The following is a 26,613-nucleotide window of genomic DNA, read 5'->3' on the forward strand; positions in this document are numbered from 1 at the left end:
AGAGTCATTCCTTTTGGTTTTCCCTCAACACCTGATCTGTGTAAAAGGGCTGGTATTAGCTCTTGGTCTGCTGGAAGAGCTTGGAGAGCACAAGGCACTGTTTGGCAGAAGCACCTAAGCGGGTGCCAAGGATCCGTCACACCTTTCTTCCTTCCCCTTTTTTTTTTTTCCCCTTTTTATCTACACCTTAGACCGCCACAATCCCACCAGTTTTTAAAAAAAAAATGGGGGGGGGGGGGAGGGAGAGACAGGATTTGCTCTCAGATGCCTAATTCAGTGAACAGACCTACATTTGCAAAAATAAAAAATTAAAGTCTGGATGCCAAGGGACATTTGCTCAAGTCTCAAATGGATAATGACAGGTTAAATCACTTCTGAATATTTTTTTGCCAGTATTCACTTCCCCTTCTGTTGAAAATTGCCATTGTATGCTCTGCTGCTTTTTTATTTACTTGTGCTGGCCTTCAGTTTCCTTTACATTTTACCTTTAAATCAGAGTTCCACCCCAAAGTGGAACTTTCACTTTAAGTACTCCTCGCCCCCTGATATGCCGCCTAGACGATCCCCCCCCCCCAGGTGACCGTTTATTAAGTAATCGGCTATGCTTTTTGTAGCTGCTGACTTTTATTAAACTGAAAAAAGCTTGGCACTCCGCTTTTAAACTATGTAGTGTTTCTGTTTGATCTCCTATTGTATGGATTTGGTAAATTTATAATTTATGGCCAGCCTTAATGTGGAATGCAGCATTGGGAGTAAGTCTCAATGGCAGAGGTGTAATAGCCAGCGATTATGTTCCCGAGTGAAGTGATAAAAAGCTGTATTTTCTCTTTCTAGATTTTAGAAGTATGGCCCCGTGACTGTCTCCGGCATAATGTGGATTATGGGCCTTGGCTTCTGTACTCTGTTGGGTCATGTGTGCTGATTGTTTGACATTGTACTCTCTCTCTGCTTTTGGCTGGACTAACAAAGCATTTCATTGCACAACTTGCAGCATTATGTTTTTCTATTCTGCCAGCCATTCATGCAACCTTTCTGGTTGCTCTTTGAAGTCCACTGGTTGCAGGCAGCTATTATCTCGGGATACAGGCATTCTTAGGCTATTGTGTCATGTTAGACCATGGGGGGCATGAGCCCACGTGCACAGAAGAGTGGATACGTATGATGAATTAAAACATAATTTTTTACAGGTCTGATTTAAGTGTGTTTAACTGTTCTTTAGATTCAAAAATGTGCTTTTTTTTTCTCCCCTCTTGTTGGATAAAAACCCCTTCTTGACCGTTTAGAATCTCAGGATTTCTTCTTGCATCCCGTTCCAATGAAAACATTGTCACTGGGACAGCGAGAGAGAAAATCGGTCCTTTTGCGACTATAACGGCAATAGTTTCGTTTAATTTACTTTAAAGTAGCACTCTCATACACGTAAAATACAGGTCCATATATTTATGTCTAAGTACCTGTGTTGACCTCTCAATTAAACATTATTGAAATGTTAAGGAAATCCCCCTTCTTCATTTCTTGTATTTTTAGCTTTTCTGCTCCTCCCTTGATAGAAACCCAATTTGTGGGCTTTACAAACATTGAGCTTAATTGCCTTCACCCCCTGCTCAGGGAGAGTACCCAGGAGAGGATATGTGTCAGAGCTGCTACCCAGTTTCCTATTTCACCCCCTCTATCTTTTAATTGGTCACTAGGATGCAGGTGAGTTGCCGTCTGCATCCTAGCAACTGATGTGTGACCCAGCCATGCCTGCGTATTACCAACCATTGACTCTGTGGGGCCTAGCCACCTGTGTCCTAGCAAAAAGAAAACCAGCTATTTTTTCTATTCTGTAAGGGGTATGACTTAAAATCTTTTCACTCAACATTTACACTTTTCTATTTGGATTAATTAGCAAAACTGTGTGAAAGTTGAGTCTTGTGAAAATATTCATAGACCCTTAATGTCGCTTTTTTTGTGTGGCATTGACCCTCTGTTAACGTTGCACTGTTCACCATGTTCATTAGAAACAAATGCATCATTTACCTGCTAATCCTGTAGAAGCTCATTGGTGACCCGGACTTAGCGCTGTGAGGGCTTATGTCCTTGTCATCTGTAACCTGCGCTTCATGCGGATTTGCTGGTCCCCTGGCTGTATTGTGCTTAGTGCTTTATACAAAGTAAGCACAGGATTCGTGTGTGTGGTGTGTTTTTATTTTTTATTTTTTTTATAATGTGATTTTAAAATGAGATAGTATGGATTACACACACCTGCCAGCACACACATCTCTCCCTGAATAACACATGTGGGGAACCTGAGGCTGGCTGCTACTAGTCCAGTGATCATCCATCCAGACCTCGAACGTCTTTCTCCAGTACTGGCCCAGTTGTGCAAGTGTTAAATGCTTTTGAACTGATGGCGTAGTGCCTAGCACTGTGGCCTTGTAGTGCTGCCAGGGGTCACCTGGCTCTTTAGTACACATGAATACACTTTCATTTTTTCTCTTGCAAATTTTTTTTGTGTTTAAAAAGTTTGTGTGTGGACCGATCTACACCCCCAGCATGTCAGTACTGTGTGTACTGCTAATAACATCCATCTTAAAGTGGTTGTAAACCCTTACAAACCACTTTGACCTACAGGTAAGCCTAGATTAAGGCTTACCTGTAGGTCCAAGCAATATCTCCTAAACCTATATGGTTTAGGAGATATTTGCCCGAAAACAGGCACCGCTGTCTACGGCGCATGCGCCGTAGACAGCGGCGCACTGAGCGCGGCATTCTCAGCGATGGAGCTGCCACGCGTGTCGGCTCCCGTGCGCATGCGTGGGAGTGACGTCATCGCGGCTTCGCCGAATGACAGCGGCGGAGCTGCGAGACCCCACCAACAAGATGGATGCGGCGGACTACAGGGGACAGCGGCGACTTCGCTGGCTCCTGTGTCAGGTAAGTGACACATAATGGACTACTATGCGATGCATAGTAGTCCATTATGCTTTGCCTTTGCAGGGAATGAAAGAGGAAGTAAACTCATCAGGGTTTACTTCCTCTTTAAGTGACTTTGAACTCTTTGCAACCAAAAGATGAGCTCTGTTCCCCTTTTAAATGACCCTAAAAAGATTAATACCCCCATAATGACAACATGAAAAGTTTGTTGTGAAATCTTTGCAAATTTATTAAAAATAAAATACGAAAAAAATCCCATGTACATATGTATTCACAGCCTTTGCTCAATACTTTGAAGCCCCTTTGACACCAAATACAGCCTCAAGTCTTTTTTTTTTTTCTTTTTTTTTTTAGTATTATGCTACAAGCTTGGTACACCTATTTTTGGACAGTTTCTCCCATTCTTTGTAGGCCCTTTCAAGCTCCATCAGGTTGGATGGGGAGCATTGGTGCACAGCCATTTTCAGATCTCTCCAGAGATGTTAAATCGGGTTCAACTCTGGGCTCTGGCTGGGCCACTTAAGGACTTTCACAGAGTTGTCCTGTAGCCACTCCTTTGTTATCTTGGTTGTGTGCTTAGGGCCGTTGTCCTGTTGGAAGATTAACCTTTTCCCCAGTCTGAGGTCCAGAGCGCTTTGGAGCAGGTTTTCAAGAATGTCTCTGTACATTGCTGCAACAATGTTTTCCTCAATCCTGACTAGTCTCCCAGTTCCTGCTGCTGGAAAAACATCCCCACATCATGATGCTGCCACGACCATGCTTCACTGTAGTGATGTTATTGGCTAGGTGATGAGCGGTGCCTGGTTTCCTCCAGACATGATGCTTGCCATTCAGGCCAAAGAGTTCAATCTTTTATCATACCAGAGAATTGTTTCTCATGGTCAGAGTCCTTCAGGTTCCTTTTGGCATGGGTGCCTCCGGGCGTGGGTGGGGTCTTGTGCCTTTTACTGAGGAGTGGCTTCTTTCTGGCCATTCTACCATTCAGGTGTGATTGGTGGAGTGCTGGGAGATGTTTTTCTGGAAGGTTCTCCTCCTCCCCACAGAGAAATGCTGGAGCTCTGTGTTACCATCTGGTTCTTGGTCACCTCCCTGACTAAGGCCATTGTACCCAATCACTCAGTATGGCTGGGCGACCTAGAGGTAGAGTCCTGGTGGTTCCAAACTTCTTCCATTTATGGATGATAGAGGCTACTGTGCTCATTGGGACCTTCAATGCTGCAGACATATCAATGTAACCTTCCCCCAGATCTGTGCCTCGATACAATCCTGTCTCGGCGGTCTACAGACAATTCCTTGGACTTCATGACTTGGTTTTGTGCTCTGACATACACTGTTAAATCTTACGTCCAATCAACTGCAAAAAATTTACTACAGGTGGACTCCAATTAGGTTGTAGAAACATCTCAAGGATGATCAGTGGAAACAGGATGCACCTGAGCTCAATTTTGAGTGTCATGGTAAAGACTGTGAATACTTGTGTACATATTATGTACATATTATTATTATTTTTTTTATATATAAAGATTTTCAAACAAACTACTTTTAGGTTGTCGTTATGGGGTATTGTTTGTAGAGTTTTGAGGAAACCATTTTTTTTAATCCATTTTGGAATAAGGCTGTAACATAAGAAAATGTGGAAAAAGTGAAGTGCTGCGAATACTTTCCGGATGTACTGTAGCCACCAGCAGTAAACAAACCCAACAGGCTGGTTGTACCCAGATCGATTGATGGATCCAATTGGGTACAACCAGCCTGCCCATAGATGGACTGAATCATGGCCGCTCCCTACTAAGCCAGCTGAAATAAGGTCTGTGTATGGCTGGCTTAAGGCTAACTGGTGCTGGAGATTCTTCGTCCCGCACACTATGGTCTTTGGTTGCAGATGGACATACAGGTATTGACTAACCACCAAAAGGTTTTTTTTTTTTTTTTTTTTTTTTTTTTTTTCACGATTATTTTAGTTGAGGGTCAGGGTAAGATGGCTCCAACATTTGCCTGAGGGGAGCTAGATTGTAATTAGCAGCTGAAAATCCTACATAAGTAATCTAATTTCCCTAAGACTGTCTGACCAGGTTGGCAGAATGGTGTTGGATTGGAGGATGGTTTCTCGTTCAAAAATTTTTATTTTATGTTAAAATAAATTACATGTACAGAATATAAGACAAATTATGTGATACCAGAAATAAAAAGTAGACATATTGAAGTACGGATGATACAAAGCAAAGAAGAATTTCAAGATATTCTCATGAGAATGACAATAAATGGCCTTATATATTTTAGAATTTGAAAACATTCTTATAGCTGAGTTTTAAACATTTTAATCCCAAGAAAATATAAATGTCTAAAAGAAAATGTATGATTTTAAAGTTTTGACCATAACTTCTAAAGTATGTTTATAGTAAGTATTATATAGTAAGGGAAGAACATAAAAGGTATATAGGAGGGGGAGGGGAGGGAATAATTCTCCAGAGGAGGTTTTATATATCATCTAATGTTGTAATTCTATAAAAAAAATCTTAATCACCATAACAATAAAACTCGGTTGTCAATATTATCTGACGTATAATATTTAATCCAGGGTTTCCATATGATTGGAGGATGGTTTCATTACCTGATCTGTCACGTTATATCTTCATGTACATTTTTAATACTGTACTTCGAAAGATGGGCAACTTGGAACCCCTCCAGCTGTTCAGGATCTAGAACCCCAGGATTGCAATACAAGCCTAAGTTTACCTGCATTTGTTTTTCATGACAAAATTAGTTTGTAAAGCAGGCCCTGCATTGTTGTTTGCTTCATAATAGGTCAGAAAATTTGTTTGTTTTTTTGTTTTTGTTTTTAAGAAGGAAGAACGTTTTTTATTCCCACCATTAAAACCCTGACATGTCTTTTGTTTTACAGCTTGCTTTGAAAGGATCTAGTTACAATGGTCTGTTACAGCGACATAACATCCATTCAGAAAATGTTGAACATATTGTGGAAAGTTTACGGTAAGTTGTCCTTTTCCTGTTTTTTGTGAAGCAAAACCCCATCACAAACATGTTTGTGTACAATAAGAGCCTCGGTCAGGTTTTTATTGATGTCGACCTCCTTTTATTTAAGAGCTTTCACCCGATGTCAACCACCCCACTTACTTTTATTGTGGCAGGGCGGCCTCTCTGGGCCGAATCGCGTACCTGTACGTGATTATGCACTTCTGTTTCTGGGGCGTGCACGTGTTCCATCGGTGACCTGCTCCTGCTGTGTCCAATGGGTTTGGCAGATGCGATGTCTGTGGGACCTGCCAATCGTTCGGCAGATGGGCAGAATACATGGCAAATCCTTGTTCTGTGAGAAGAAGAGGTACAGTGGATATAAAAAGTCTACGTACCTCTATCAAAATGTCAGGTTTCTGTGATATAAAAAAATTAGACAAAGATACATAAGTTGAGAAATTTTCAACCTTTTAATGTGACCTATAAACTGTACAATTTAGTTGAAAAACAAGCTGAAATCTTTTTTGGGGAGGGGGTAAAGTAAAAATGAAAAACCTAAAATAATGTGGCTGCATAAGTGTGCACACTCTTATAACTGCGGATGTAGCTGTGTTCAGAATTAGGCAATCACATTCAAACTCATGTTAAGTTCACACAGGGGCAACACGACTTTCAACACAACTTTTGGAGGCAACTTGGACACGACTTGAACACGACTTGGGGCGACTTACAACACGACTTTAAGTCGCCCCAGGCCAGGCGACTTTTGCCACAGCCAATCAGAGAATGAGCTCTTAAGGGGGAACTCCACTGCAAGAAAAAAAAAAAAACGCCATGGGTTCCCCCTCCAAGAGCATACCAGGCCCTTAGGTCTGGTATGGATTTTAAGGGGAACCCCCTACGCCTAAAAAAACGGCGTGGGGTGTCCCCCCCAGATCCATACCAGACCCTTATCCGAGCACACTACCCGGCCGCCCAGGAAAGGGGGTGGGGACAAGCGAGCGCCCCCCCTCTCCTGAGCCTTACCAGGCCGTCGGGCTCCCTCAACAAGGGGGGTGCCTTTGGGAAGGGGGCCACGCGGCCCCCCCACCTCAAAGCACCTTGTCCCCATGTTGAGGAGGACAAGGGCCTCTTCCCGACAACCCTGGCCGTTGGTTGTCGGGGTCTGCGGGCAGGGGGCTTATTGGAATCCGGGGGCCCCCTTTAATAAGGGGGCCCCCGGATCCCGCCCCCCACCCTATGTGAATGAGTATGGGGTACAATGTACCCCTACTCATTTACCTGTGAAAAAAAAAAAAACACAACACACAAGGGTTAAAATAGTTTATTGCACAGCTCCGGGGGTCTTGTTCCCGTCTTCGGTTCTTCTTGCCGGGCCACCGCACCTTCTTCTAGCTCTTTTACAAGCGGTGGCCCGGTCTTCTGTTCTTCTCTTCTCGCGATGTTGCCTCGTCGCTGTCTCCGGTCACAATGACAGGACACGCGGCGTGCGGCGACTTTTATATAGGGACATCGCCAGATGATGTCCCCGTCCCAGAGGATGCTGGGACTGTGACATCATCCGGCGATGTCCCTATATGTCGCCGTGTGTCCTGTCATTGTGACCGTAGACAGCGATGAGGCAACATCCTCCAGAAGAGAAGAGAAGACAGCGACGACAGAAGACCGGTGCGGTGGCCCGGCAAGAAGAACCAAAGAGGGGGACAAGACTCCCGAAGTCGGAAGAAGAGGGCGACGGCGAAGAAGAAATCCGGGCTCCTCCGCTAGTGAAAGAGCTAGCAAAAGAGCAGAAGATAGCGGAGGAGTCTGGCGAGAAGACCCCCGAAGATAGAAGACCCCCGGAGCTGTGCAATAAACTATTTTAACCCTTGTATGTTGTGTGTTTTTTTTTTTTTTTTTTTTTTTTTCACAGGTGAATGGGTAGGGGTTGTCGGGAAGAGGACCTTGTCCTCAACATGGGGACAAGGTGCTTTGGGGTGGGGGGGGCCACGTGGCCCCCCTTCCCCAAGGTACCCCCCCATGTTGAGGGCACATGGCCTGGTACGGCTCAGGAGGGGGGGAGGGGCGCTTGCTCATCCCCAACCCCTTTCCTGGGCACCCGGGTAGCGTGCTCGGATAAGGGTCTGGTATGGATCGGGGGGGGGGGGGCCCACACGCCGTTTTTTTATTGGCGTGGATAAGGGCCTGGTATGCTCTTGGAGGGGGAACCCACGCCAAATTTTTTAAATAAATTTGGTGTGGAGTTCCCTTTTGAGAGCTGATAATTCTGTGAGAGTTGCCTCCGTATTGACAGAGATCCGACTTGGAGGCGACCTCCATTGAAATCAATGGGTACCAGTCGCCTACAAGTCAGATTGAAGTAGTACAGGAACCTTTTCTGAGGTCGGAGCGACTTCAGTAGTGTGCATTAAGACGGCTCTCATTCACTTACATTGATTTCTACATGTTGTGCGACTTGGGGCATTTTGAAGTCAAATCTGAGTTGCCCCTGTGTGAATGGACCCTTAAAGTGCCTCTGATTAACCCCAAATAAAGTTCAGCTGTTCTGGTAGGTCTTTCCTGACATTTTCTTAGTTGCATCTTACGGCAAAAGCCATGGTCCACAGAGGGCTTTCAAAGCATCGGAGGGATCTCGCTGTTAAAAGGTATCAGCCAGGAGAAGGGTACAAAAGAATTTCCAAGATATTAGATATACCATGGAACACGGTGGAGAAAATATGGCACAACAGTGACATTACCAACAACCGGATGTCCCTTCAAAATTGATGAAAAGACTAGAAGAAAACTGGTCAGGGCTGCCACGAGGCCCACAGCAACTTTAAGAGCCACAGGCACATCCGACAAGTACTGTGACAACAATCTCCTGTATTCTTCATATGTCTGGGCTATGGGGTAGAGTGGCAAGATGGAAGCCTTTTCTTATGACGAAAAACATCAGAGCCCCGCTAAATTTAGCAAAATCACATCTGAAGCCTCCCAAAAGCATGTGGGAAAATGTGTTATGGTCTGATGAAACCAAGGTTGAACTTTTTGGCCATAATACCAAAAATATGTTTGGCGCAAAAACACTGCATATCGCCAAAAGAACATCATATTCACAGTGAAGCATGGTGGTGGCAGCATCACGCTTTGGGGCTGTTTTTTCTTCAGCTGGAACAGGGGCCTTGGTCAAGGTAGAGGGAATTATGAACCATTCCAAATACCAGTCAATCTTGGCACAAAACCTTCAGGTTTCTGCTAAAGAGCTGAACATGAAGAGGAACTTCATCTTTCAGCATTACAACGACCTGAAGCATACATCCAAATCAACAAAGGAATGTCTTCACCAGAAGAAGATTAAAGTTTTGGAATGGCCCAGCCAGAGCCCGGACCTGAATCCAATTGAAAATCTGTGGGGTGATCAGAGGAGCGCTGTACAAAGATGCCCTCGCAATCTGACAGATTTGGAGTGTTTTTGCAAAGAGTGGGCAAATATTGCCAAGTCAAGAAGTGCCATGCTGATAGACTCATACTCAAAAAGACTGAGTGCTGTAATAAAATTAAAAGGTGCTTCAACAAAGTATTAGTTTAGGATGTGCACACTTATGCAACCATATTATATTTTTTTTTTTACCTTCCTCCACCTAAAAAAAAAAAAAAAAAAAAAAAAAAAAAACGTCAGTTTGTTCAACTGAATTGCACAGTTTATAGGACACATTAAGGCTACTTTCACACTGGGGTGTTGCGGGCGCTGGCAGTAAAGTGGCGCTATATTTAGTGGTGCTTTTAGCGGCGATGTTCTGCATATTATTATTATTTTATTTATTTTTTGCGTTTTAACCAGTTAAGGACCGCCGTATTGCCATTGTACATCATCGCAATGGCACAGTCAGGCACAAGCACGTACATGTACGTGCCTGCCTTCCAGCGGGTGGGGGGTCCGATCAGACCCCCTCCCGCTGGATACGGCGGTCCGGTTCGCTCCAGGAGCAATCCGTGATGAGGGGATGGCCGTTGGTTTCTGGCCACCCCCTCTGGATCGCTCCTGGCCAATGAGAAGCTTCCTCCCACTGTGTATTGTTTACACAGGAAGGAGGAAATTATGTCATTCTCCTCGGGGCGGTCTTTTTGACCGGACTACGAGGAGAAGACTAAAACTAAGTGTGCACCAACCCTACACTGACATGTAGGTACACACAGGCACACAAACCCCCCGATTGCCCCTAGTTAACCCTTTCACCAGCGATCACAGTATAAGTGTCACTGGTGACGCTGGTTAGCCAGTTAGTTATTTAGGTTCCCCGTCAGGTTTTTATATAGGGCCAGGGACCCCCATATACTACCTAATAAAAATTTGAACCCCCTGATTGCCCCTAGTTAACCCTTTCACCACTGATCACCGTATAAGTGTTACGGGTGACTCTGGTTAGTTTGCTTTTTATAGCATCAGGGCACCCACCATATATTACCCAATAAAGGTTTAACCCCCTGATCACCCGGCGGGTGATATCAATTAGGTTTTATGGTCAGGGTCTGCCTCGCCCCAGGCAGCGCTAGGTTAGTGCCAGTACCGCTAACACCCACACGCAAAGCATAAACCTCCCGTAGTGGTATAGAATCTGAACAGATCAATATCTGATCTGATCAGATCTATACTAGCGTCCCCAGCAGTTTAGGGTTCCAAAAAAACACATTGTTAGCGGGATCAGCCCAGATACCTGCTGGCACCTGCATTTTGCCCCTCTGCCCAGCCCACCCAAGTGCAGTATCGATCGGTCACTGTCACTTACAAAATACTAAACACATAACTGCAGCGATCGCAGAGTCAGGCCTGATCCCTGCGATCGCTAACAGTTTTTTTGGTAGCATTTTATATTTAAATCCGGAAGGCAGTGCTTGGTTTTCGGGGTCCCGTACGTGGCTAGGCTCCCAAAAAGTCCCCCACATGTGGTATCCCCATACTCGGGAGAAGCAGCAGAATTTATTTTGGGGTGTAATTTGACTTATGCCCATAGCATGTGTGAGCAATATATCATTTAGTGACAACTTTGTGCAAAAAAAAAAAAAGTTTGTAATGTTCCCGCAACTTGTGGCAAAATATAAAATATTCCATGGACTCAACATGCCTCTCAGTAAATAGCTTGGGGTGTCTACTTTCCAAAATGGGGTCATTTTGGGGGGTTTTGTGCTATTTTGGCATTTAATGGCCTTTGAAACTGTGATAGGTAGTGAGGAGTGAAATCAAAAATTTGCACCCTTAGAAATCCTGAAGGTGGTGATTGGTTTTCGGGGTGCCGTGCGCGACTAGACTCCCAAAAAGTCCCACACATGTGGTATCCCCATACTCGGGAGAAGTAGCGGAATATATTTTGGGATGCAATTCCACATATAACTATGGCATGTGTGAGCAATATATCATTTAGTGACAACTTTTTTTTTTTTGTCATTATTCAATCCCTTAGGACAAAAAAAATAAATATTCAATGGGCTCAACATACCCATCAGCAATTTCCTTGGGGTGTCTACTTTCCAAAATGGGGTCATTTGGAGGGGGGGGGGGGTTGTACTGCCCTGCCATTTTAGCACCTCAAGAAATGAGAAAGGCAGTCATAAATTAAAAGCTGTGTAAATTCCAGAAAATGTACTCTAGTTTGTAGACGATATAACTTTTGCGCAAACCAAAAAATATACACTTATTGACATTTTTTTTTACTAAAGACATGTGGCTGAATACATTTTGCCCTCGATGTATGACTAAAATTGAGTTTATTCGATTTTTCTTATAACAAAAAGAAGAAAATATCTTTTTTTTTTTTTTTCAAAATTTTCGCTCTTTTTTTTCCATTTATATTGCAAAAAATAAAAATCGCAGAGGCAATCAAATGCCATCAAAAGAAAGCTCTATTTGTGGGACGAAAAGGACGCAAATTTCGTTTGGGTGCAATATTGCATGACCGTGCAATTACCAGTTAAAGCAGCGCAGTGCGAAATTGGAAAAAGACCTCTGGTCCTTAAGGTGTTTATTGGTCCGGGGCTGTAGTGGTTAACCCCCACTAGCGGCCGAAAAGGGGTTAAAACCACCTGCAAAGCATCGCTGCAGTGGCACTTTGCAGGTGGGTTTGCGGCGATGTGCCATTGTTGCCCCGAGTGCCTTGGGGCTTTCACACTGGAGAGACAGCAGCGGCTGTTTTAGGGCGCTTTGCAGGGATATTTTTAGCGTTGTAGCGCATGCAAAGCACCCCCAGTGTGAAAGGGGCCTAAAAGGTGAAAAAAGTTCTGAAATCGTTTATCTTTTGTCCTCCCCTTTTTTTATTTTATTTTTTGTTTTTTTACTGGTCCCCAAAAAGTGTCAGGTGTCTGATTTGTCTAACGCAATGTGTTAGTCCGGCTGATCGCTGCCATTACTATAAAAAATAAAAAAATAAAATAAAAAAAAAGTTTGTAGGCGCTATAACTTTTGTGCAAACAAAATCAATATACGCTGAATGGGATTTTTTTTAACCAAGAATATGTAGCAGAATACATATTGGCCTAAATTGATGACTGTTTTTTTTAATTGGATATGTTTTATAGCCAAAAGTAAAAAAAAAAAAAATAATAAAAATAATAAATTCACAATTTGTTGCTTTATTTTTTGTTTACAGCTCAAAAGATAAAAACTGCAGAGGTGATCAAATACAACCAAAAGAGAGCGCTATTTGTGGGGGAAAAAAAACATATATTTTAGTTTTTCTGTTTCCATCCCTTTTTTTTTTTATTTATTATGTTTTTTCTTTCCAAGACCTAAAAGAAATACAAAATATAGCAGCAGTAAGTTGCAAATGTAACACATCAGTACACATAAGGCAACAAGGGTGCACTGCTCATTTTTTTTTCTGATTAAGAGTCCAGGTGGTTATTGTGGGCCGACGCACATCACTTCCATGATGTGGAGAACCCAGATTAGAAGGGAAACTGTGCCTTTCCAAGTAGGAAACATAAAAGCCCTTAAAACGTAGGGCATCATGAACACTGAACATCAATGAAAACTGTATAACTATACTTCCATCATTATAACCAGTAAACTCCTAGGGCGAGGTCCAAACATCTGTTCGACCAGGTATTTGGGTCCAGGGACCCCTCTACTAATACCAGGAGTGCCATATACATATAAAGACACCAGATACCATCTGGCCCGAACATTGTATCCTGCTTCGATCAGCAGTGTTCAGTACACTTTTGTGACTATGGGTACTCCAGGAATAGTAGTCCTCTCCCATGCCACATGGTAAGAAAAATTTATCGGAGGGAGTGATGAAGAGCTTGTATAGGTTAGATACACATCCCCACAATGGGGTGTCCTACAGACATTTGTTTTTGAACATAGTGTGTACTGTTACGTCAAGGCTGAGATTCTGCAATGCGTTCAAAAAATGATAAATTTTCTGCAAACAAAAGTTTTCAAAGGGGGAGTATCTCCAAGCTTTGTATAGTATATTATATATTAGTAAGTACAGTGAGGGACGTAGGATCCAATTAACCTACCAGGACCTATCTAAATTGTCCCTCGTATGTATGAATGTGAGTTAGGGGCATTAGATTGTAAGCTCCTTGAGGGTAGGGACTGATGTGAATGTACAATGTATATGTAAAGTGCTGCATAAATTGATGGCGCTATATAAGTAACTAAAATAAAAATAAAAGTCCCCTATACGGTTAAAAGCCCTTGATCATCCACCAGTCAAATCTAACAGACTGCATGCCTGGTAGGAAGAGGGGATGTGGGGGGAGTGCAGGGGCCATCTCCTACAGGTCGTGTCCCATAAGTTTATAGAATTTGAGAGCATAGGGCACAAGATAGCTTTGCTTTGGGGTATCCAAAGCACTGACTCTATTGCAGTTGGAGAACAAGCTACGGCTTCAAAGGATACCTAGTCTGGCCTGTAATATTTACTATGGATTTGGCTCCACTAAGCTATCTGTGCTGCCACATAATACTTCATGAAGTCTGGGGCTCTAGGTAGGTACTTTGTGGTCCAAGCACATTTTATTTTTTGTTAAAAGGTGAACTTATCCTTTTTAATCCCCTCCTCATCCCAAACTGTTGATCAGTAGAGCTAGGATATCTCGGGTGCCTGATGTTGGATGATTGAATAGAATGACCAGAATTTCCTATAAATCAAATACAAAAGGTTGTGAAATGTGTGGGTGTGTTTGGTTTTGTGTGTTTAGTAGCTAGAGACAACATAACAGCCTTTAAGTTAATGATTCATACCTGTATAGCAGGCTATATATACAATCAGTGTGTAATTCTATGTATGTTGCCAACTTTAGCAGGAAGCAAGTTTCATTGCATGACTATATGTTGTACATAAATTTACAATGTACAAACAGGAGCGAGGCCTCTGACTGCACTCTGATACACAACAGAGAAGTCATTCTGTGTCCTAAATTTTGAGAAACCCTCCAAGTCTGCATTCGGTCCTTAAATACTGTGGAAGGGGATTTTCAATAATGCTCTGCTGGCAGCAGGCTTGCATCACTTTTCTGTACTGCCATGCTGGTAATGGGGGCACGCTAGGTGTTCCTGTCAATACATAGAACCAGAGCCATTGATGTACACTTTAGCTATGTAAATAACGGGGGGGGGGGGGGGTTCTGTCTGGGCACCACACTTAAATATCCACCGATAGCCATCATAACACCACTAGAATTTCCTCCTTCCTGTCCTAGGCTTTTTTGGCAGTAATACAAACTGAATATCCACGGTAAATATGAGGCATAATCTCAATGCAAATTTCTGCAGCCATAGCTGGTGCATATCAGAGTTTTTCAAACTTGGCTTTGTCTTCCAGTAGGACCATGCATGTGCCCCTGATTGCCATGTGGGGTCTGTCGCCACTTGTACTTTACATAATATGTAGTATTTGCTAATTTTTTATGTGTGCCACCTTTTCCCTTCAGGAAAGAAGGAATTGAAGTTCAGGTAGTGAAAAGAAGAGATTATGATGAAGCTACGGTGCGATGGGCCGACGCCATCATCTCAGCTGGAGGTAATTCCTACTAAGTACTTTGGGAAATTTCTTGATGATGCTTCCGGTCTTGCTGAATATGTAACACATTGGAAATTACTTGGGTTTCCTTGCAATGGACAGGAACTCGCAAACTGCTATAAATTGCAGCATTGCCAAAAACGTTATGGTTGTTATGGGTCTTGAGATTAATTTTCTGTTACATATACTAGCAACATTCAGGCCGGGTCCTGTGTCTAGCACACTCATGCAGAGGCCCCATTAATTTCTATGGATGGTCCATAATCCCCTGAACCAGTTGTCATCTACCCTGTCCTCAGGGCCCACTAACGGGCCAGGTTTGCAAGATAACTGAAATATATCACAGGTGATATAATTTGCTGCTCAGTGATTGCAGTATTCTAGTCTGCATCTCCCCAAGGTAATACATAAAAACTGAGCCCTGAGGACAGGGTTGATGACCACTGCCCTAGATGTCTGGGAGCCACCAAGAATAAATACAGTGCCTTGAAAAAGTATGCATACCCCTTGAAATGTTCCACATTTTGTGATGTTAAAACCAAAAACGTTAATTTTATTTTATTGGGGGTTTGATGGACCAACACAAAGTGGCCCATAATTGTGAAGTGGAAGGAAAATGATAAATGGTTCAATTTTTTTTTTTTACAAATATCTAAAAAGTGTGGTGTGTATTTGTATCCAGCCCCCTTTTATTCTGATACCCCCTTAAAATCTAGTGAAAACAATTGCCTTCAGAAGTCACCTAATTAGTAGCATCCAACTGTTTGTGATTTAATCTCAGTATAAATACAGCTGTTCTGTGAAGCCCTCATAGGTTTTTTAGACAACCTTTAGTGAACAAACCGCACCATGAATGCCAAGGAATGCACCAGACAGGTCAGGTTTAAAGTTGTGGAGAAGTTTAAAGCTGGGTTAGGCTATTTAAAAAAAAAAAAAAATCCAAAGCTTTCGAACATCTCATGGAGCACTGTTTAATCCATAATCCAGAAATGGAAAGAGTATGGCACAACTGCAAACCTACCAAGACATGGCCATTCATCTAAACTGACAGGCCGGGCAAGGAGAGCATTAATCAGAGAAGCAGCCAAGAGGCCCATGGTAACTCTATGGGAGCTGCAGAGATCCACAGCTCAGGCGGGAGAATCTGTCCACAGGACAACTAGTAGTCGTGCACTCCACAAATCTGGCCGTTATGGAAGAGTGCCAAGAATAAAGCCATTGTTGAAAGAAAGCCATAAGAAGTCCTATTTGTGAAAAGCCAATGGGGGGGACACAGCAAACATGTGGAAGAAGGTGCTCTGGTCAGATGAGACCAAATTTAAACTTTTTGGCCTAAAAACAAAGCGTTCTGTGCGGCAGAAAGCTAACACTGCACATCACACTGAACACACCATCCCCACTGTGAAACATGGTGGTGGCAGCATAATGTTGTAGGGATGCTTTTCATCAGCAGGGACAGGGAAGCTGGTCAGAGTTAATGGGAAGATGGATGGAGCCAAATACACGGCAATCTTAGAAGAAAAACTGTTATGCCCTGTACACAAGGTCGGACTTTCCGAAGGAAAATGTACGATCAGACTGTGTTGGAAATTCTGATGGTGTGTGCGTGTGAGCTTCATCTGACTTTTTCCATCGGAATTTCCGACGCACAAGGAATTTTAGATCCAGATCTCAAACTGACGCACAAAGTGCCACGCATGCTCAGAATAAATTACAAGACGAAAGCTATTGGCTACTGCCCTCTTTATAGTCCCGTTGTACGTGGTGTACGTCACCTCGTTCTGAGCGATCAGATTTTCTGACAACTTTGTGCGACTGTGTGTATGCAAGACAAGTTTGGGCAAAAATCCGTCTGAAAAAATCAGACGGATTTTGTCGTTGGAATGTCCAGGGCATTAGAGCATGCAAAAGACTTGAGACCGGGTTGGAGGTTCACCTAGCAGGACAACAAACCTAAACATACAGCCAGAGCTACAATGGAATGTTCAGAAACACTTCATCCAGTCTGACAGAGCTTGAGCCATTTTACAAAGACAAATGGGCAAAAATGTCACTCTCTAGATGTGAAAAGCTGGTAGAGACATCCCCAAAAAGACTTGCAGCTGTAATTGCAGTGAAAGGTGGTTCTACAAAGTATTGACTGAATACAACCACTCTTTTCAGATATTTTCTTTTGTAAAAAAATTTAAAAACAATTGATCATTTTCCTTCCACTTCACAATTATGTTCCACTTTGTGTTGGTCTATCACATAAAATACATTTACGTTTTTGGTTGTAACTTGACAAAATGTGGACAATTTTCAAGGGGTATGAATATTTTTTCAAGGCACTGTATCATCCAAAGCAGGGGGTCTCCAAACTTTTCAAACAAAGGGCCAGTTTATTGTCCTTCAGTCTTTAGGAGGGGTGGATTGTGGCCAGTGGGGGGTAAGAAATGTCCCAGGCCCAGCATTGGTGAGAATAAATAAGGCCTCAGTTTGCAGTCAGTAGGTTAAGGAGTAGTACCCCTATTAGGAGTAATTGTATTCCATTACATCAGTGGAAGAAATGGTGTCCCCTTGTTGGTGTCAGTGGGAGGAATAAAGCCCTAAGGGCAGTTTGGAGACTCCTGATCCAAAGGAATGAATAGGGATGCAGCATGCAAGTGCACCAGGCACAGGGGGTGTTTTTACAATGGGTATTTTTCTTGTAAAGAAAGTGGCTTACCTGTGTACATTTTAGTTGAGTGCAAAAAATATTAGCACATTAGTGTATTTATTTATTTTTTGAGGGGGGGGGGGGGGGGCTTGTCCACAACTTTTTGAATATGCTATATGTTGGCATTCTTCATTATATGCATTACCATTGTTCCATTCCAGTGTATATATAAAGTAGAAATAACTGAAAATATTATGCAAAATGGTCCATCGTGCACACATTAGTTTACGCAGTGTTGTGGTGCGCTGTATTGGCACAAATTGGGTATTAATGAGCCCAAAGTTCTATACTTGATGCCTAGTATTGTGTGAAAATTATATACCATGTGGAGATATATAGATTCTCATACATGTTAGTCTTTTGGGGTTTTTATTATTGCAGTAATATAATTCTGCCCAGCAGCACTTGTGTTGTGTATGGCGAGGATAGTTAAAGTATTTATTGGATTGTTCTAAATACACAGTGAAATTTTAAAATGATATGGTTGTTATAAAACCTGACATAGCATGTCAGTGTGCAAGCGATTTCAACTTTTTCTGGGAATGTTGGACATTCCATTCTATTGCATTACCTCCTGTGCTCACCTCTCCTGAGTTGCAAAAGTCACAGAACATTTGTCCCTGAAATTGTCCTGCATTGCCTCCTGGCCTTGCACAATTCAGCCTTTTACTTCTTCATAAGGCATCATACAAACCCACAGCTATTGGTCAGAAAGAATGATGAATACTGGACTACACTGCACTGATGAAGGCTGAAATCTGATTTAGTTTTTTCTAAACTTCCATTACTGCTCTTTTGCATTTGTAGTAAGGATTTTTATTACAGCACTGTTCTGATTATCCAAATGAACAGGGAGAACAAAAGAACCTCTGGGTCTGGCGCAAGTTGGCTCTTAAAGGAATCCTGTAGTGAGAGAATTATGAGGGCTGCTGTCGCTGACATCTTCAGATCCTAAATTTCTTGCACCCATGGTAATCTTCCAATGAAACTAGTTTAGTATTGACGTTGTGGAATTGGCCATCATTGTAGACGACAGCCAGGCATTTTAAGGGTGGTCAGCAATGGTAGCCTGCCTATTTCAGAATAAAGTTCTGGAGATGCTCCAAACAGCACTGGCCTGGAACAAAAAACAAAAAAAAGCCCTGGAGCATCGTTAACCTAAATGGGCGGGAGGAGAATCGCACGTTTTTGTTTACTTTAGCCAGTCCACCAAAACTGACATTGTGTCATTGGGCATTAGTCTGAGGAGCAACCCAGGAGACGCTGGTAACTCTAAAGGAACTGCATCTGGAATGAGACAAACTGCCCAGAGACAACTAGATCCTGAAAGCTCTCCAAGGCTGAGCATTATATAGAAATTGGAGGAAAGACTTTTCTGAGGGAAAAAATATATAATCTGACTGGAATTTTGCAAGATTTTTTGGGGGACAAAATGTACAAAAAAAGTTCTTGGTCTTCAAAAACTGAATTGTTTTTGCCTTGGTGCAAAACACTGAAGTCATCACTGCCCATCACCCTAAAAACATTCTCCCCATTCTGAAGTATGGTGGTAACGGCATGTTGAGGGAATGTTTTCCATCAGCAGAAACTAGAAAATTGGCTAAGATGAATGAAGCATAAATACAGAATGACTCTCTCTTCTCTCTAAGTTGCCCATCTATAAAATTTCCAGAACAAAAATCAACGCCAATCCATATTGATTACCGCCACCAAATGAATAACTAGTGCAGTAGGAAATGGACACAAAAGATACTCAGTATCTTTCCAAATAACTGTTCTGTTTATTTGATGCAATTGAAGTTTTTCATACACCGGATTACGTAGGTATCGCATTACAATTGTACTTTTATGCTAACAAGGGCTAATTCTAATCAGGACTCGAAAGAATGCAGCATGTAATCAAATTATGATTAGTGCCGTGTGCACAGTGAGTGCAATAGATAGGCAAAGCATACAAAATAGAATACAATTTTTTATACAGGATTTACAAATTTCCTTTACAATCTCCCCTTTTGATCAAGAACTTGATCACTAACAATACCTGCTATCGCCTTTTAGCCTGGAACTTCCATACGCTTAGGTGAAGGTAATCCCAGCCAAAGAGACAAACTCCTATCCTCATATTGCGGAGTGTGTCTGTTCCCTACTGCAGTAGTTATTCATTTGGAACCACTATTCAATATGAGGATAGGAGTTGTCTGTCTATAACATTTTCAGAACACTTTAAACAAAGAACCTGAACACTGAAATGGCCAGTGAAAACCCACACATTATTTCCATGGATGGTCTTTGCAACACTCAAAATATGATATCGGTTGTCTGCATCAGACCAGACAGGGCCAGAGCTGTTGCCACAATAATTGCAGTCTCTTGGCTATAATTGCAGTTTGAGTCTGCCGTGTTTTTAAGAGGCTAAGAGCCGGTTCACACAGGGGTCTGTTATGGATCTGGGGGGGACCCCCACGCCGCTTTTTCCGTGTAGGGGGTTCCCCTTAGAATCCATACCAGACCTAAGGGCCTGGTATGCTCTCGGAGGGGGAACCCATGCCAATTTTTTTTCAGAAATTTGCCGTGGAGTTCCCCCTTCAGAGCTCATTCTCTGGCCACGGCAAAAGTCCCTGGCCTGGGGCGACTTAAAGTCGTGTTGTAAGTCGCCCTAGGTCGTGTCTAAGTCGTGTTCAAGTCATCTCCAAGTTTCCTCACAAAGTTGTCCTGGAAGTCGTGTCGCCCCTGTGTGAACCGGCTCTAAAGGTTTCTAGGTGCCTCCTTTATGGTGAACCTGTGTGAAGTGTGAGAAAATTATTTCTCTTAGACTCTCTTCAGTGCTCCCTAGAGACCTGGTAAGCCAGATATTAAAATACCAACTTAATTCACCATTGCATGTGGTAGATTTACCCAGCTTGGGTATAGAGATTTTAATGTGGGTCTGGCAGCATGCCGAGTATCCCCTATGTGAAAGGGAAACTCGGCAAGATAGCTGTTGGCAGAGCTGGGATGGGCCAGACCCTAAAGAAAAGTTGCTTTCCATCCGATTATGATATCTATTTGCGAAAGTTATTTTAATGTGATTCTAAAGTCTTATTTTTACAGAAAAAATAAACGTGTTATACTTGCCCTGTGCATTAGTTTTTTGCACAGAGCAGCCCAGATCCTCCTTTTCTCATCTCCCTCGCTGGCGCTGCTGGCCCCTCCCTCCTGTCGGGTGCCCCACAGCAAGCAGCTTGCCATGGGGACACCCGAGCCGCAGCTCCATGTCCATTCAAACACAGAGCCACAGTTGGGCCCTGCCCCCTGTCTCTCCTCATTGGCTCACTGACTTTGACAGTAGTGGGAGCCAGTGGTGACGCTGCTATATCTCAGCCAATCAGGAGGGAGAGTCCCGCTTAGCTGAGGCACTGTCTGGATAGAGGGGGCGCTGCTACACACAGGAACGCATTAGGATAAAAAACACTTGCCTTTACAACCACTTTAATCATTTTGCTGATATCGATTTGAAGTGGAAGTAGGGCTTTAAAATAACCAGAATAGTATTTTGATGACATTGTGACCTTAATCTAGAGATTTGTCCTGTTAGAGTATGAATTGGGTATTTATTGTATGAAACTTTCTTCTAGGTGATGGGACGATGCTTCTCGCTGCTAGCAAGGTGTTGGATAGGTTCAAACCCGTCATCGGAGTAAATACTGATCCAGAGAGGTAACCGTTGTCCAAATTCACCCTCAATCTGACCTTTAGAAAACTTGCTTTGGATGGCAGTATATTCATTTTTGGCTATAGAAAATCATTGTTTTGGCTCAGGAATTTCAGCATAGGTACATTTTGGAACCCTTTCACCACAAACTAATTTTGATGTTTACCATTACCTGTGGCAAAAAAAAAACATTTTTAATCTCAATGTATTCCTCTAATCCTAACCCATAATTTTAATCCAGCTGCAAATCATTATCTTTCATATAATTCTTACTTTGTTACTAAACCCACATCATAAAACTAACAAATCCTTTATTACATGCTGATTCATACTCGCTGAAATTTGTTTTCTGTATTCTGCAAAAAACCTGGTTGATCCTGCTGCTCACGATCGCCTTCTGTCCATGTCCTCGATTCAGCTAGATATTTTGCAGCTGCGGTGGCAGCTCTGCACATACTCTGTTTTCAGTGAGTTGCTAAGCTGAGCATTTCCTCTCGATCACATCGGAGCAGCCCATGTGACTATAGAGTCACACATGTGGGAGTATGCACAGTGGTAAATGACAGTCCACTCCTTCCCTTATCCTCCATACTCACTACCCAGCTAAACACAATGGGGGTGGATATTACATGTACATTAATGTAGGTTTCTAAGACGAAGGCTGGTGGGTTCAAAAACACTTGCCTGAGTCCTCAATTGATCCAGCGCAGTGCTTGTCTGCAGCTCTTATCTCCCATCTTCCTGCTCTCACAGGCTACACTAAAAGCAGTAGGAGCCATTGGCTATTCCTGCTGCTGTCAGTCAAATCCCTGTGAGGGAGCAGGGGGCGATGCCAAGCTGAGTTGTGTGCGTCTGCACTCCCACAGCCTGGCTCAGGTGGGCTTTAGGGGCACTCATAAGGAGGAGGGGAGCGTGCTGCGGGGGACTGCCAAGGAAAGGATATGAGACTGGCTCTGTGCAATATCATTGCACAGAGCAGATAAGTATGTCTGTCTTTTAAAATATATAGATATATAGATATAGATATATAAAAAAGAGCCTGGGGGGTTAAAGTGTTAGGACATTGGAAGTGAGCAGGCCGTGTTCCCAGCACAGCTAGTGAACTGACCACACTCCTCTCAAGCAATACAAAGAGAACGGGATACTTTCTCATACAAGTACATGGTACCGCAGGCCCACATTAGGAATATGATACATTGGGTTTACATATTCTTTAAAATATGCTCTAATGAACTGGTAAAGAATTTGTCAGTCTGGCTATTTTTGCAATTCCCCCTCCTTTCCAAGAATGGACGACAACACTTTCTTGTTAAAAAGTTCTTTCACTCATGGTTAGTGTTTGGCTGAAGCAATTTATTATCAATCAACTGTGTTTACTCCTTTTAAATCATAATGGTAACAGAAACTACCCAAATGACCCTGATCAAAAGTTTACATACCCCAGTTCTTAATACCATGTATTGCCCCTTTTAACATCAATGACAGCTTGAAGTCTTTTGTGGTATTTGTGGATGAGGCTCTTTATCCTCTCAGATGGTAAAGCTGCCCATTCCTCTTGGCAAAAAGCCTCCAGTTCCTGTAAATTCTTGGGCTGTCTTGAACTGCATGTTTGAGATCTCCCCAGAGCGGCTCAATGATATTGAGGTCAGGAGACTGAGATGGCCGCTCCAGAACCTTCACTTTATTCTGCTGTAGCCAATGACAGGTCAACTTGGCCTTGTGTTTTGGATCATTGTCATGTTGGTACGTCCCATGCGCAGCTTCCTATCCTGACTGATGAATTCAAATCGTCCTCCAGTATTTTTTGATAACATACTGCATTCATCTTGCCAACAATTTTGACCAAATTTCCTGTGCCTTTTGTAGCTCACGCATCCCCCAAAATATCAGCGATCCACCTCCGTGCTTCACAGTAGGACTGGTGTACCTTTCATCATAGGCCTTGTTGACTCCTCTCTAAATGTAGTGTTTATGGTTGTGGCCAAAAAGCTAAATTTTTTGTCTCTTAACTCCAAATTACTTTGTGACAGAAGATTTGAGGCTTCTCTGTTCTGTCTGGTATATTGTAAGCGGGACACTTTGTGGCATTTGCATAGTAATGTATTTCTTCTGGCAACTCCACCATGCAGCCCATCTTTCTTCAAGTGCCTCCTTATTGTGCATTTTGAAACAGACACCCCACATGTTTTCTGAGAGTCCTGTATTTCACCTGAAGTTTATTTTTGGGTTTTTCTTTGCATCCAGAACAATTTTTTTTTTTTTCCTGGCAGTTGTGGCTGAAATTTTAGTTGGTCTACCTGACTGTGATTTTTGGTTTCAGCAGAACCCCTCGTTTCCCACTTCTTGATTAGAGTTTGAACACTGCTGATTTGCATCCTCAATTCCTTGAATATCTTTTTTATATCCCTTTCCTGTTTTATACAATTCAACTATATTTTCCACCAAATCCTTTGACAATTCTTTTGCTATCCCCATGACTCAGAATCCAGAAACTTCAGTGCAGCATTGGATGAGAGATGCAAGGGTCTGTCAGTAGTCCAGAAACTTGCTGACCTTTTACACACACACACACACACACACACACACACACACACACACACACACACACACACACACACACACACACACACACACGAAAACAGATCTCAGGTGAGGATGGTTACCTTTTTAATAGCCATTCAAACTCCTTTTGTGTCAACTTATGTGCATGTTATCAGGCCAAAATCGCCAGGGTATGTAAACTTTTGATCAGGGTCATTTGGGGCGTTTCTGTTGTCCTTATGATTTAAAGAGTAAACACAGCACTAATCATGAGTGAAAAAAGTTTGTTATCCTAAATATTCTCTGAAAAATGGCAAATCATAAATTCTGCTGGGGTATGTAAACATATGAGCACAACTGTATGTACAGTATGTGTAAAAATAGAGATCTAGATATAGAGAGAGATATATAAACAAACGTTTTGGTTATAATTTCTATTTTTAATTGAATGTGTTTTACAAGGTGGGGGTTTACAATCACTTTAAATGGTGGTGTGTTTCATGGTTTGCCAGGAATTTACTTTTTAACGCATTTTGTGTCTTGTCGGCGGGAGGAACCACAGAGCATAGTGGGGGATACAGGCATGTTGTGCTCCTGGAAGTGTGCCAAATGTAAATGAATTTTGCAAACTTCTTTTTAAGACAGCAGAGTTTATTGGTATGGGCATTGGGGGTGGTAAGTATTCATGCTTTTTTTACAGGTAGAACTCTTTTAAAAAAAATAAAATAAATATGAGTGAGCAATCTGTCATTTTGACCTCCTCCCGCCCTATAGTAAAATGCAGCGGTCATATCCTCTCATTTTCTGGGACGATGTCCTATGCCCCTGTGTCACTGCTCTTGTGTGCCCACGGGGACCCCGATCTCAGTAAAGAGCTGATGACACGGCTCTTTACCTATGTAAACGGTTGTGTCCAATCCCATGGAAACATAGAAGTGCCATGACAGAGTGTGAGGTGAGGAGAGCCCATCTGTGGCATCTCATCGCAGGGTAGACTCATACAGGTAATCGGGGCACCCATCAGTGATGCCAGTCAGTGCCGCATATAAGTGCCACTTTATTAATGCCACCTCATCAGCACACATCAGTGAAGGAGAAAAACTATTTGCAAAATTTTCTGACCAACTAAGAAAGTTGCGACCGCTGAAAGCTGAAAATTGGTCTGGGCAGGAAGGTGGTAGAAGTGCCCTGTAGTGAAGCCGTTAAACTGCTCCTAAGTCAGTGGAGCATCTGTAGTTTCAGTGATGTAGCAATGTCCACATCCATTGCTATATGAAGCAAGAACGTTGGTGCAAATCACAGCGCACCTGTATTGTGATGCTCTAGTTTGTGTTGCCATGTGCCATGTTGCAAAAAATTTTACTGGCACTTTTTTTGGCTTTTCCAGCCCATTCCAATGAATGACCTGCATAAGACGCATTAACACAGCATGCTTATGATTCTTTTTATATTGGCTCCCGATTTGTACTTTTGAATTGTCTTGTTAATGTATGTTGCTTTTCATTATATATGTTATATTTCATATTAATGTGTAAGCTTTCCACTTCATTGTCTGTGTATGATTTTTCTCCAAGGTCTGAAGGGCACCTCTGTCTGCCAATGCATTACACCCATTCTTTCCCGGACGCCCTGCACAAGCTTTATCGCGGTGAGTTCAGGTAGGATTCCTGGTGTGACTCTGAGGTTTCCATGACCTTCAAGTACTTGAAAGGAAAACCTTTGTCTCTGATAGTTGTCATAATGAAACCAGATCGCTGAAATCCCGATTGTATCTAAACTCGCATTGCAAGTCCTTTTCTTCCTGCTGGTAGACTATATTTTATTTTTGTATATATATCTCCAACCCCTCTGAATTTATTTACATCTAGATCTTTCCGGAGAAATGGTAGTGACATAAATACACACACAGGTTGAACTGGATGGACTGGTGTCTTTATTCAACCTCACCAACTATGTACATTCGTACAAATGTTTTTTTGGAAATCATATTTGTAGAAAAACACAATATATGGGCTCTGTGTGACTTTAACTGCTTGCCGACTGTATAGCTTACATATACGGCGGCACTCCTGCACCAGATCATGTACTGGGTATGTGATCCGGCCGGAACGGGTAGAGGGTGCGCACATTCCTGAGGGACGGCTGTGATTATACACAGCAGATGCTGATCAGCGGGTGCCGGCCAATGGCTGATGGCCAGCACCTGTTGATCATCGGGAAGACACTCAGGATAGGGCTGTGCCTATGTAAACAAGGCAGAGCTCTGTCCTGTTGGCAGGGAAGTAATGAATTTTCTTTCTCCTCAAAGTGGGAAATAAAATACACCAGTTGTGGTAAAAGCACCACACATAAAGTACACCAAAACACTGGCTAGGCACACAGTTAAAGTGGATGTAAACCACCGGTGAAGTGAACAGCCTCAGATGATACATAGGGATAAAACAAATCTCCCTACATAAGTTTTACATCTGTCTTCAGCTATATATATTCTTTAGAAAGTTCAGATCATGTTAGATGTTCTCTTCTGTTCAGCACTGCAGTGAAGTCTGGGCATTCAGCCAAGACTGTTGATTGGAGGAAAGTTACACCAACCCCCCACTCCACATAGGCAGAGACTTTCAGAGCTGTTCTATGAATAGATCAGCTCTCAGCTAATCTATTTACAGCACCCACCCTGGCACAAAATTCAGCCTGGTTTTATCAAGTTGACGAGGAACTTGCCAGAAGTTATGCTGATAACCAAAAATGGAGCAGGAGACAGCTACAGGACACAGGGC

At 42.7% G+C, this 26,613-nt stretch overlaps 1 protein-coding gene across 1 annotated transcript in view; it reads left to right on the forward strand.

The window, feature by feature from the left end:
• NADK2 (NAD kinase 2, mitochondrial) overlaps nt 1-26,613 on the forward strand; it is a 59,176-nt gene that overhangs the window by 16,736 nt on the left and 15,827 nt on the right. Inside the window, 4 exon segments of the mRNA XM_077462856.1 lie at nt 5,822-5,910; nt 14,818-14,906; nt 21,219-21,300; nt 25,411-25,494. Of these exon segments, the coding sequence (XP_077318982.1) occupies nt 5,822-5,910; nt 14,818-14,906; nt 21,219-21,300; nt 25,411-25,494 (344 nt within the window).

This window comes from Lithobates pipiens, unplaced genomic scaffold, assembly GCF_037356315.1.
Source record: "Lithobates pipiens isolate NorthernLeopardFrog02 unplaced genomic scaffold, aLitPip1_a1.2 Scaffold_3, whole genome shotgun sequence".
NCBI lineage: Eukaryota > Metazoa > Chordata > Amphibia > Anura > Ranidae > Lithobates > Lithobates pipiens.